Raw genomic sequence first — 14266 nt, 5'->3', positions numbered from 1 at the left:
GTCTTTTTACAGTCCAGATCCCCAGACCAGGACCGCAACCACAGAATCCTGCGGGCCAAAATGGACGTAGTAGACGCTTTTGCGGCCAGGACACCGGCTTTAGAGGCCGCCTCCTGGATATAATGAGAGGCTATGATAATATATGAAAGACACCGTCTGGGATAATCAGAAAAATTAGAAGGTACAGTAGCTCCTCTTCAACTGCTTGAACCCAAGCTTCAATAGCCTTCACAGCCCAAGAGGCCGCTATAGTGGGCTATGCACAGCACCTGCAAGGGTGTAAATAGACTTCAAGCAACCCTCCACACACTTATCCGTCGGTTCCTTCAGAGAAGTGACGGTAGTGACAGGCAGAGTAGAGGACACCACCAGATGTGCGACATGTGAGTCCACCGGCGGCAGTGTTTCCCAATTTTTACTTAACTCTGCAGCGAGGGGATAGCGAGCTAGCATCTTCTTAGACAGGGAGAATTTCCTTCCTGGATACTCCCAGGATTCCTGACGTATGTCAACTAAATGGTCAGAATGGGGCAAAACTAATTTAGTGACCTTCTGACTTTTGAACTCATCGGGTTTCTTAGACGTATCTGGAGGTTCAGATTCATCATAAATCTGAAGAATCAGTTTGCTGACCTCCAAGAGGTCAGAAACATCCACCTGTGAAATAGATTTCCCCATCAGAAGCATCTGCATCAGTGTCTGAGGGATCAGTGTATACGCCATCTTTATCGGATGAAGTATCTGTAACATGCGTGGATTGTGAGGACGTAATGGCCCGCTTAGATGACCCTTTGGTCCTAGGAGGGCTAGGGTTAGGTTTTTGTTTAACCAAAAACTGATTTAATTGCTGTAACTGAGTTGACAGAGTATCTGCCCATGGCGAATGAACTGCAGGGACAATATGTGGCTGTAATGGCACAGGAGATCCCACTGGGTGCGTAAATCTTGTTACTAGCGTAGTCAGCAAATTAGAAAAAAACAGCCCAGGGTGGGTTTTGGTGTGCTACCGGCGCTGCAGCCTGACTGAGGGGTACTGAACCCCTAGTACCTGGACCCTCAGTTGCATACCCTCCAACATTTTACACAGAAAAATCGGTAAAAATCCGGAAAAGGGGCGTGGTCGCGGGTAAAGGGGGCGTGGCCACGCTCCTTTTCCTATACTTTCAATGGAAGTTTGGAGAGCCAAAAATTGGTACAGATCATGAAAAAAAGGTACTGTACCTGTTAAAAAGGTACAGTTGGAGGGTATGCAGTTGGAATGTTTACTTCAGGTGCATCAGCGGCAAGAGCACTGCATGATGCAGGATCAGCCACGGATCTCCCGCCCTGTGTAGCAGACATTACTGTATGTGTGAATGTAGCCTTAGGGCGTAACAGTACAATATAGCCAGACACAGTACCTGACAAAAACCCCTATGTAGTGTGACTGAAAATGTAGAGCACAAACAGAGGATTTAAGTGGTATATGGTGACTAAAATACACAGAGAAAAATACCAATGTAGTATACATCCTGTGAAACACTCTATATATATATATATATATATATATATATATATATATATATATATATATATAATATATATATATATAGGACCCTGTCGCACTTAGCCCCCCTGAGGGTACAGAATATAGGGATAGCAATATGTGTGAGATACACGGAATAGGAACCTTACCACACAGCAGCTATTGGCACACAGTCACATGTACAATGCAGAAATTATTACAACAACCATAAAACTGCACTGAACTAGCAATACTAAGTCATACTTACCGACTTCTGGGCTGCTCTCTCCGGGAGAGAGCAGCCCGTCGGCTCAGCAGGGGGGGGCTGGCAGTCAGGCGACGCGCAAGGGGGGTGGGCCGGAGACGGAACGGGGGCGTGGCTTCTGGATCGCGTCATTTAAGCCACCCCCCCGCTGTGTAATGCCGCGATTACCGGCATTATACAGCAGGGGACGTGGTTACGATGACGATGATCGCCTGCCCGGACCGCCCACTTTACTCGTTAAGTGGGCGGCGGGCAGGGGGTGACCCTCGTAAATCGGGAGACTTGCCTGCTCTTCTGGGGGGCCGGGAGGGACTCCCGTTTTTCGGGAGCCTCCCGGCCATTCCGGGAGGGCAAGTATGTACTAAGTAAAGTTATATATGTATACAGATATAACAATGCACAGTAAATACTGGATGTATATCACAGGGTACTTATACTGAAATATCCCTAATGCACTTTTTTTCTTAACTAACACTGTCTAAACAACATGTAGAATACTTAATGCTGCTTTCAGATCGCAAATGCCGGATCCCACCCGGTAAGAGAAACGTGTCCTTACCGGGTGGGATCCGTCATTTGCGCTCCTTTGCTGGCTTTCCGACCCGGCAATATACCGGGTCGGTTGCCATAGCAGCGGGGGGCGCAGCAGCAGCAGGGGCGGGGGTGGAGGCGGCGCCGGGAGATGAGCTCATCTCCTGCGCCGCCTCTCCCTATGCTGTGAATGGGAGCCGTGTCGCATCGGAACGGCTCCCATTCACACTGCACCTGACCCGGTATTCAACCCGGTAATAACCCTTCTTTTTTACCGGGTTGAATTACCGGGTCAGGCGACCCGCTAATTCACCAAAGGAGCTTTCACATCGCACACTGACCCGTTTCGACACGGCAATATGTCGTGTCGATATCGGGTTATTTGTGCGATGTGAAAGGGGTATAAGTGTCCTGTAAATGCACAGCTCTGATGAGACAGGCGGCTTTACAGAGGAGACAATGCCCATCAGTCCCAGATCAGCACAGCTCTGTGTAATGGCACCCAAGCACTGACAGGGAGTGAGGGAGAAGAGAGATGAAGCTCCGGTGCGGCCCTTGAAGTCTTCTTTCTTCAGAAATGCTCTTTTCAGGGCTGCCTAGCGCAGCCCCACCTGTTAGCTGCCTGCACTGCAGGCACCAACTTACAAACTGAGCTCCAGGGCCTGGAGGCGGGGTTATAGAGGAGGCGGTGCAAGGCATCCTGGGAACAGTCAAAGCTTTAGCCTGTTGGTGCCTCGGATCAAGATCCAACTCTACACCCCAATGTTATTCCCTTTGGAATACCAGTGTACCCCGCTGCAGAAAATCTCTGTATTTTTCACAAAAAAACACTGAAAATTGCAGTAAGTGGCTTCGCAGGGGCACTGGTTTCTCACAAGCTCTGTCCCTGCATGCAATATATCAGGGGCGGATCCAGAAGAAAATGAAAGGGGGGGCACCATGATTGGGGAACCATAACAGTTATATTTACATGCACCTAAGGCACGCGTGCTCCCAGATAAGGGGTGTGGTATCACAGGGGGCGTGGCCTCAAAGAATATGCCATCAGGTAATGATTGGCTGTAGGAGCGCACCCTGGTTTATTGCCAATGTTTCACCCTGATGAAAAGGCTGATTGGACCTTGAAATGTTGGTCACCGATTCCATTAGGTATGGGAGCCTGGAAGGCACCCCAGCACAATATAATTATTAAAGTTTTTAGTTGGTGGTAGCAGGTGCAGCATACCTTGTTTTGGGCACTGCACTGAGACTCAGACTGCAGCACACGAACTGCCCATCTTTGATTAGCAGAAGCAGCCAGCTGGATCTCCAACAAGCAGCATAAGACATCTGCAGGACAGCCCTGTCACAATCACACGGGCCGCCTTCTCACAGCTGAGGCTGAGTGTGACTGCACCTAGCATGGTGGTAAAGGAAGTGGAGGAGGAAGTGCTGGGAAACTGTGCGGTGCAGTGAGGGCTAATGAAGCCTTCTGCGCCGTCATAAGTAACAGTCTTACTCGATGCTGGCATTTGAACCCCGCGCCTGGGCTGGACTCTGGCTGGCTGGCAGTGGGGGAGGTAGGTTGCGGTGTGAGCAGGGGGAGGCTGGAGCTGCAGCTCCAGCCTCCTCATTGGTTACCACACGTACTTGCTCTTAGAGCCACGGCGGGTCCTAGTGCCTGCCGGCTCTTTTTTCAAATCTGACTGACGGAAATAGCAGTAGTGCTGCTGCTGTTTTCCCTTTGAAAAAAAGAAGTCAGAAACGACAGGGGGGGGGGGGGGGGCATTTTGCACGTGCCAGAGTGCCCCCTCCCCTGGATCCGCCTATGCAATATATAATACATCCCTTGTGATGTATTTAATTATTGCATTGAGGATTGAGGCATATTTATCATATCCCATCTGAGATACGAAGTTTTATAAATATGCCCTTAAGCCATTGAAAATGTTGTGTAGCATTCACTCCAATATAATGGCTGCTTCATCAGGGTCCAAACAACAGAACTTATTACAAGCTTAGCAAATAATTCCCAAATATGCTAGAGCGTAGCTGTAACACGAGAGAGATGGGTGATTGCGTGATGGTAGTATATCACAATAAAATAGATAATAACAGAAACATAGTAGGTACTGTAACCTTTGAAAATGTAATTAACATAATTAAGGGGGGGAAAAATAACAATCTGGCTCATTGAACACTTTCCGTAATGCTGAAATTTAAGTAAATTGAATTAAAAATAAGAAAAAATAAAGGGGGGGGGGGGGGTGATGTTTAGGGATTCTGAATTTCAGGATGCCGCAGTCAGGATTCTAAACGTCGGCATCCCGAACGCCAGGATTTAAATCCCAACCCGGAGAACATTGTGTTCTACAATTGAGTTCTAAGCAAATACAAATAATTGTGAAGGGTGACAAAGGTGTTCTGCTAAGCTGCATACCTCTGCATGCTTATAAACAGATTCTACAAAGAGAAAATGCTGTTTGATAGAACAGAATAACCATATTAGGACATAGCGCCGACATGGATATTATGTATTGATATAAACATATCAACAATGGACAAAGGAACGGAAGTTCTACATCAGAGCTTCTATGTATTACATCTTACAAGAAGCTCAGCTGCCAGAAGGAATAATACACATTGTGGAGGGTGAACCACACCTGACAAAAGAGAGAACTCAGGAGCGCTATGCAGATGTGTACAATGGTTTGGGCTGCTTGCCAGGAGTCTGCTCCATCGAACAACACATGACACCCACCAGCCATCCCCCCACCGAGATGAGCTGCTTTAGCTCTTAGAGAACCAATTCTAAAGCAATTTGCAAGGATGGAAAATCTGGGTGAAGGACAAAGAGCCATCAGAATAGGTGAGTGTAGAATTATCAAAGTTAAGGGGCAGCATGGTGGCATAGTGGTTAACATTAATGTCTAACAGCACTGATGTCATGACTTCAGTTCCTGACCAAGGACCTCTCTGTGTGGGGTTTTTATGGGTTCTTCCAATATCCAAAAACAGTTTAACCAGTTATTATGGGTAAGATCCCCAGAGACATCCTGCATCAGTGCTTACTGCACCAATGCAGGACATTTTACCACTGAGATGTATTATAAAGAGTCACCAGCCACCTCTGCCCTGGCTGTATTGCTGCTTGATACTAAGGGGGAGATGTATCAAACCTTCTAGAGAAATAAAGTAGAGAAGTTACCCATAGCTACCAATCAACTTCTCACGGTCAATATATAGAGGTAGGTAACCTGTGACACTCCAGCTGCTATGGAACTACACATCCCAGCATTCACTGCCACACTTTAAGCGCACCCTAAAAGCAGAATTGTGGTAGGGCATGAGACCTGCTCAATTTCTCTGTTCACCATAATTGCCAATTTGTGTCTCCTCTCAGTGAGAAGTCGGGAATAAGATGCAGGCACGTCTACATGCCCCCATGAATCAGGCCCTTACTGCTGTATAGATTACTTCCATTGGCTGATCTGTACTTCCATAGACTGAGCTCAGCAGGGTAAGATGGAAGTATCTGGGAGAATGACTGATATGTGGAGCTTGTGTCCCCTGTGCAGTGAGTTCAAATAAATCTTAGAGAATAAATAATATGGTAAATCGGACAGGGGAGCAATTGTATAATTGTGATCATACACAGAAAGGAAGAGAAAAGATCTGAGCTAGTCCGCACCTGTCGTGGTCAGGAGTCAGGACACGGAGTCATTGGATGCGAATCCAGCACTCTGACAGCTTGCCCTAGCAATCTACTGCAGCGATCGGCAACCTTTGGCAATCTGGCTGAGCATCTGCGGAGTGCCACAGGCGTACTTGTCAATGTTGGAATATAATTTACCCTGACACTTTGCCACTGGGCCCGACGTAATAATACATCACACAAGTGGTGCATACTACATGGGAATGGGTTACACAAACACAAATAAGAACGCCAAGGATTGTACTATGCATGTAAAACAAGGTAAGTGATACTGTGCAGTTTATAATATAGAGCATAGGTTCTCAAACTCGGTCCTCAGGACCCCACACAGTGCATGTTTTGCAGGTAACCCAGCAGGTGCACAGGTGTATTCATTACTCACTGACACATTTTAAAAGGTCTACAGGTGGAACTAATTATTTCACTTATGATTCTGTGAGGAGACCTGGAAAACATGCACTGTGTGGGGTCCTGAGGACAGAGTTTGAGAACCTGTGATATAGAGTATAATAACAAGGTAAGTGATACTGTGCCATTTTACCGGATTTAGGTCATCTCAGTATCTATTACAGGGTGACAGGAGAAACCCAACAGAGAATCTGCTTGTCGCAATCTTATTATCCCAATCAATAGTAGTAAATAATAATTGAGAAAATGTGAAATAGAGATCCAGAAAGGTGTGAGTAATACGGGGCTTCTCAAGTCCAGTCCTCGGGACACACTAACAGTGCATGTTTTCCATATCTCCTTGCTGGAGCACAGGTGTATTCATTACTGACAGATTTTAAAGATCCACAGATGGAGCTAATTATTTCACTTGAGATTCTATGTGAGGAGACCTGGAAACCATGAACTGTGTGGGGCCCTGAGGACTGGATATTAGAAGCACTGGTGTGATATGAAATGCATTCTCTCTGCACCAGTCCAGTTAATAATGTCTTCTGCCAGAGAAAGTTTGCTAAGATGGATATATCGCAACCGCTTACCAACACGTAGAGATGACAGCAATGCGGCACCAGGGGAGGTGAGACTCAGGAGCAGTAGGAGGAGCCGAGCTCCCAGCTCAGGTTGCAGCATCTTCTTCTACTCCTCATGGAGACGGATCGAGGCGCAGCCAGGCTGACACCACCTGTGGGGACAAAGATCTGTGTTACACCAATCGTGGGGACAAAAAACAGTGTGACACTACTTGTGGAGACAGAGAACAGTGTGACACTACTTGTGGAGACATAGGACAGTGTGACACTACTTGTGGAGACATAGGACAGTGTGACACTACTTGTGGAGACAGAGGACAGTGTGACACTATTTGTGGAAATAGAGGACAGTGAGACACAACTTGTGGAGACAGAGGACAGTGTGACAACTTGTGGAGACAGAGGACAGTGTGACACTACTTGTGGAGACATAGGAAAGAGTGACACTACTTGTGGAGACATAGGACGGTGAGACACAACTTGTGGAGACATAGGAAAGTGTGACACTACTTGTGGAGACAGAGGACAGTGTGACACTATTTGTGGAGACATAGGACAGTGTGACACTACTTGTGGAGACAGAGGACAGTGTGACACTATTTGTGGAAATAGAGGACAGTGAGACACAACTTGTGGAGACAGAGGACAGTGTGACACTACTTGTGGAGACAGAGGACAGTGTGACACTACTTGTGGAGACAGAGGACAGTGTGACACTACTTGTGGAGACATAGGAAAGTGTGACACTACTTGTGGAGACATAGGACGGTGAGACACAACTTGTGGAGACAGAGGACAGTGTGACACTACTTGTGGAGACAGAGGACAGTGTGACACTATTTGTGGAGACATAGGACAGTGTGACACTACTTGTGGAGACAGAGGACAGTGTGACACTACTTGTGGAGACAGGACAGTGTGACACTATTTGTGGAAATAGAGGACAGTGAGACACTACTTGTGGAGACATAGGACAGTGTGACACTATTTGTGGAAATAGAGGACAGTGAGACACTACTTGTGGAGATGGGTGGTATTCAGTATACCGGTTGTTGGGATCCCGGCACACAGTATACCGGTGCCGGAATCCGACAACCGGCATACCAACACCTTTTCTCCCTCTTGGGAGTGTGCTGCAGCGTGGCGAGCGTAGCGTGGCGAGCCCACAAGGGACTCATTTGCGCTCGCCCCACTGTCAGCAAGCCGGCGGTCGGGATCCCAGCGCCGGTATTCTGGCCGCCGGGGACCCGGCGCCGGCAACTCTTACCACACCCGTGGAGACATAGGACAGTGTAACACTATATGTGGAGAGGGAGGACCGTGTCGCACTACTTGTGGAGACATAGAACAGTGTGACACTACTTGTGGAGACAGAAGACAGTGTAACACTATTTGTGGAGACAGAGGACAGTAAGACACTACTTGTGAAGTCTGAGGACAGTGGGACAATACTTGTGAAGACCAAGGACAGTGTGACAACTTGTGGAGACAGAGGACAGTGTGACACTATTTGTGGAAATAGAGGATGGTGAGACACTACATGTGGAGACAGAGGACCGTGTGACACTACTTGTGGAGACAGAGGACAGTGTGACACTACTTGTGGAGACAGAGGACAGTGTGACACTATTTGTGGAAATAGAGGACAGTGTGACACTACTTGTGGAGATAGAGGACAGTGTGACACTATTTGTGGAAATAGAGGACAGTGTGACACTACTTGTGGAGATAGAGGACAGTGTGACACTATTTGTGGAAATAGAGGACAGTGTGACACTACTTGTGGAGACGGAGGACAGTGAGACACTACTTGTGGAGACAGACAGAGCCGGCCCTAACCAATATGATGCCCTAGGCAAGATTTTGACTGGTGCCCCCTAGCACCACCGCTGGTCCGCCTCTGACCTTGCACCTCTTTCCCAGCACCATCACCCCTCACTCATAGCAGTCCTTATTTTGGTGTTTGTACCCCCTATATTTTAAATAGGAACAGTTCGCACATTTGGCGCACAGCCCAAAAAGGGGTGTGTTTTTGCTAGCAAGGGGCATGGCCACACAATAGTAACCCCAATTCCAATTACGCCACACAGTACTGCAACTTTATTCACATTTGATCATGCGATTGTGTCCATAATTCATATTACATCCCACAGTAGTATCACTTTACCTTATAAACATTACTCCTCACAGTAGAGCCCCTTATTCACATTACATCACACTGAATTGCTCCTTATTCACATTACACCACACCCTATTGCTCTTTATTCATATTAGACGACACAGTAGTGCCCTTTCTATACGCAACGCCACATAGTAGAGCACCTTATACACATAATGCCACACATTAGTAATGCATTTATACACATAATTCCACACAGTAATGCCCCTTACACATTATTAATGTCCTTATAAACATAATGCGCCTTACACATTATGACAACCTTTATTAATGCCCTTTTACACATTATGTCCCTTACATATATGCGCACATTATTAATGCCCTTATACACATAATGACACACATAGTGCCCCCTACACATTTGCTGCACATTATTAGTGCCCCTATACACATAATGACACACATACAGTAGTACCCTGTTACACATATGCCGCACATTATTAATGCCGTTATACACATCATGACACACATAGTGCCCCTTACACATATGTTGCACATTATTAATGCATTTTTACATGACACACATAATGCTCCTTACACATATTGCAAACACTACTGCACAACCAACCCACTCACATGCACACAGCACTCACACTGCCACTAACACTGTGACCTCTGCCTCTGCTTGGATACAGATGTGTCCTCATAAATCTTGCCTCAATGCTAACGTCGGGCACCTTTTTTTATGAATATGCATCTTATTTGCATTGCTATGTGGCTAGGATGCACAAGCAGCTACTGTTGATTAAACTGATATGCAGCATGCCTATATACTGTGTGAGACTGTGGCTGTATCTGCATAAGAAATGCTACACACAGAATATAGGCATGCCGCATATCATTTTAATCAGCAGAAGCTGCTGATGCCCCTAGGCATATCAAATGCCATAGGCAATTGCCTAGTTTGCCTATGCCTATGGCCGGCTCTGGAGACAGAGGACAGTGTGACACTACTTGTGGAGACAGGACAGTGAGACACTACTTGTGGCGTCTGAGGGTAGCGTGACACTACTTGTGGAGACAGAGGACAAGTAGGGATGTGACAGAATGAAGGTACTTGTGGAGACATAATGAAGATACTTGTGGAGACAGAGGACAGTGTGACACTACTTGTGGAGACAGAGGACAGTGTGACACTGCTTGTGGAGACGGAGGAGTGGACAGCGTGACACTACTTGTGGAGATGAAGGACAGTTTGACACTACTTGTGAGACAGAGGACAGTGTGACTACTTGTGGACACAGAGGACGGTGTGACACTATTTGTGGATACAGAGGACAGTGTGACTACTTGTGGAGACAGAGGACCGTGAGACACTACTTGTGGAGACAGAATAGGATAATGCTATTGGTGGACACAAAGGACAGTGTGACACTACTTGTGGAGAGAGAGGACAGTATGATGCTACTTGCGGCTACAGAGGACAGTGTGACACTACTTGTGGAGAGAGAGGACAGTGTGACACTACTTGTGGAGAGAGAGAGGACAGTGTGACACTACTTGTGGAGAGAGAGAGGACAGTGTGACACTACTTGTGGAGAGAGAGGACAGTGTGACACTACTTGTGGAGAGAGAGAGGACAGTGTGACACTACTTGTGGAGAGAGGACAGTGTGACACTACTTGTGGAGAGAGAGGACAGTGTGACACTACTTGTGGAGAGAGAGAGGACAGTGTGACACTACTTGTGGAGAGAGAGGACAGTGTGACACTACTTGTGGAGAGAGAGAGGACAGTGTGACACTACTTGTGGAGAGAGAGGACAGTGTGACACTACTTGTGGAGAGAGAGAGGACAGTGTGACGCTACTTGCGGAGAGAGAGGACAGTATGATGCTACTTGTGGAGAGAGAGGACAGTGTGACACTACTTGTGGAGAGAGAGGACAGTGTGACACTACTTGTGGAGAGAGAGAGGACAGTGTGACGCTACTTGCGGAGAGAGAGGACAGTATGATGCTACTTGTGGAGAGAGAGGACAGTGTGCCACTAGTTGTGAAGTCAGGACAGTATGATGCTACTTGCGGCTACAGAGGACAGTGTGACACTACTTGTGGAGAGAGAGGACATTGTGACGCTACTTATGGAGACAGGACAGTGTGACACTACTTGTGGAGAGAGAGAGGACAGTGTGACGCTACTTGCGGAGAGAGAGGACAGTATGATGCTACTTGTGGAGAGAGAGGACAGTGTGCCACTAGTTGTGAAGTCAGGACAGTATGATGCTACTTGCGGCTACAGAGGACAGTGTGACACTACTTGTGGAGAGAGAGGACATTGTGACGCTACTTATGGAGACAGGACAGTATGATGCTACTTGCGGCTACAGAGGACAGCGTGACACTGTGACTTTAGAGGAAAGTGTGATGCTGCTTGAAGTGAAAGGGTAACATCTGATGCTTTTGATGTGGGCTGCGTGACACAATGACACTTCATTCAGGGACAAGTGACAGAAGGACAATTGCACCTCTTGAGGATACATAGTGATGTGACAGAATGAAGGTACATGCTCTGCTAAGGGGAGGACTGAGGGAGGAATGGAGAAAAACAGGTTAATCACCTTCAGGCAGACTGTACAGTTTACCACGGTGACTGAGCCTATCCATACAGGAAGATGGTGACATCAGTGACAAGCCATGAAAGAGAAGTCAGAGCTGACATGAGTATATTCATAACACTACCAAGTGGAAAATGGAAATAGGTAGATGCTGTCAGAGATTGCAGAGGAGAGGCCTTCCACTCCATACAATAACTGTTTGTGGAGAAAAGTGACTGCAGCTGCACAAAGTAACTGTGCAGAGAAAACAGATTACAGGTGTGCAGAGTCACTGTGATAGCTGACTGCAGATACACATAGGGGATATTTATTACAGCTCCTGCAATACAAAACACAACATGCTGTGCTGAATTTATAATTGACGTAGCATCTATTTTCCCCTCTTTCTATTGTCTCCAAATCCTGTCACTGAAAGGCCTTCTTTATGGAGCTGGTCACATATGTAATAATAATATGACATTTCCCAAATAGTTTCATGACATTTGTAAATTATAAAACACCCACTATTACAGCTACAGGAATGCTGCACAGGCAAGAGACTGCAGCTACACACAGACATACTGTACAATGAGAGAGAGACTGCAGCTACACACAGACATACTGTACAATGAGAGAGAGACTGCAGCTACACACAGACATACTGTACAATGAGAGAGAGACTGCAGCTACACACAGACATACTGTACAATGAGAGAGAGACTGCAGCTACACACAGACATACTGTACAATGAGAGAGAGACTGCAGCTACACACAGACATACTGTACAATGATAGAGACTGCAGCTACACACAGACATACTGTACAATGAGAGAGAGACTGCAGCTACACACAGACATACTGTACAATGAGAGAGAGACTGCAGCTACACACAGACATACTGTACAATGAGAGAGAGACTGCAGCTACACACAGACATACTGTACAATGAGAGAGAGACTGCAGCTACACACAGACATACTGTACAATGAGAGAGAGACTGCAGCTACACACAGACATACTGTACAATGATAGAGAGACTGCAGCTACACACAGACATACTGTACAATGAGAGAGAGACTGCAGCTACACACAGACATACTGTACAATGAGAGAGAGACTGCAGCTACACACAGACATACTGTACAATGAGAGAGAGACTGCAGCTACACACAGACATACTGTACAATGAGAGAGAGACTGCAGCTACACACAGACATACTGTACAATGAGAGAGAGACTGCAGCTACACACAGACATACTGCAGAGAGAGAGAGACTGCAGCTACACACAGACATACTGTACAATGAGAGAGAGACTGCAGCTACACACAGACATACTGTACAATGAGAGAGAGACTGCAGCTACACACAGACATACTGCAGAGAGAGAGAGACTGCAGCTACACACAGACATACTGTACAATGAGAGAGAGACTGCAGCTACACACAGACATACTGTACAATGAGAGAGAGACTGCAGCTACACACAGACATACTGTACAATGAGAGAGAGACTGCAGCTACACACAGACATACTGCACAATGAGAGAGAGACTGCAGCTACACACAGACATACTGCACAATGAGAGAGAGACTGCAGCTACACACAGACATACTGTACAATGAGAGAGAGACTGCAGCTACACACAGACATACTGTACAATGAGAGAGAGACTGCAGCTACACACAGACATACTATACAATGAGAGAGAGACTGCAGCTACACACAGACATACTGTACAATGATAGAGAGACTGCAGCTACACACAGACATACTGTACAATGAGAGAGAGACTGCAGCTACACACAGACATACTATACAATGATAGAGAGACTGCAGCTACACACAGACATACTGTACAATGAGAGAGAGACTGCAGCTACACACAGACATACTGTACAATGAGAGAGAGACTGCAGCTACACACAGACATACTGTACAATGAGAGAGAGACTGCAGCTACACACAGACATACTATACAATGATAGAGAGACTGCAGCTACACACAGACATACTATACAATGATAGAGAGACTGCAGCTACACACAGACATACTGTACAATGAGAGAGAGACTGCAGCTACACACAGACATACTGTACAATGAGAGAGAGACTGCAGCTACACACAGACATACTGTACAATGAGAGACTGCAGCTACACACAGACATACTGCAGAGAGAGAGACTGCAGCTACACACAGACATACTGTACAATGAGAGAGAGACTGCAGCTACACACAGACATACTGTACAATGAGAGAGAGACTGCAGCTACACACAGACATACTGTACAATGAGAGAGAGACTGCAGCTACACACAGACATACTGTACAATGAGAGAGAGACTGCAGCTACACACAGACATACTGTACAATGAGAGAGAGACTGCAGCTACACACAGACATACTGTACAATGATAGAGAGACTGCAGCTACACACAGACATACTGTACAATGATAGAGAGACTGCAGCTACACACAGACATACTGTACAATGATAGAGAGACTGCAGCTACACACAGACATACTGCAGAGAGAGAGAGACTGCAGCTACACACAGACATACTGTACAATGAGAGAGAG

The 14266-nt window shown here is 46.5% G+C and overlaps 1 protein-coding gene across 3 annotated transcripts in view; it reads right to left on the bottom strand.

Annotated features, from left to right (window-relative positions):
- GRIK5 (glutamate ionotropic receptor kainate type subunit 5) overlaps nucleotides 1–14266 on the bottom strand; it is a 492150-nt gene that overhangs the window by 274178 nt on the left and 203706 nt on the right. For 2 of the 3 annotated variants that reach the window (XM_063942364.1, XM_063942366.1), the window contains exon 2: nucleotides 6981–7123. In XM_063942364.1, coding sequence (XP_063798434.1) covers nucleotides 6981–7071 — 91 coding nt within the window. In that variant the 5' untranslated portion in view covers nucleotides 7072–7123. Of the gene's footprint in view, nucleotides 1–6980; nucleotides 7124–11707; nucleotides 11746–14266 lie in introns of all 3 variants that reach the window. The other variant, XM_063942365.1, reaches the window with a different exon arrangement.

This window comes from Pseudophryne corroboree, chromosome 10 (assembly GCF_028390025.1).
Source record: "Pseudophryne corroboree isolate aPseCor3 chromosome 10, aPseCor3.hap2, whole genome shotgun sequence".
Lineage (NCBI taxonomy): Eukaryota > Metazoa > Chordata > Amphibia > Anura > Myobatrachidae > Pseudophryne > Pseudophryne corroboree.
The sequence above is the reverse complement of the archived record's forward strand: the minus strand, read 5'-3'. Positions and strand labels throughout refer to the sequence as shown.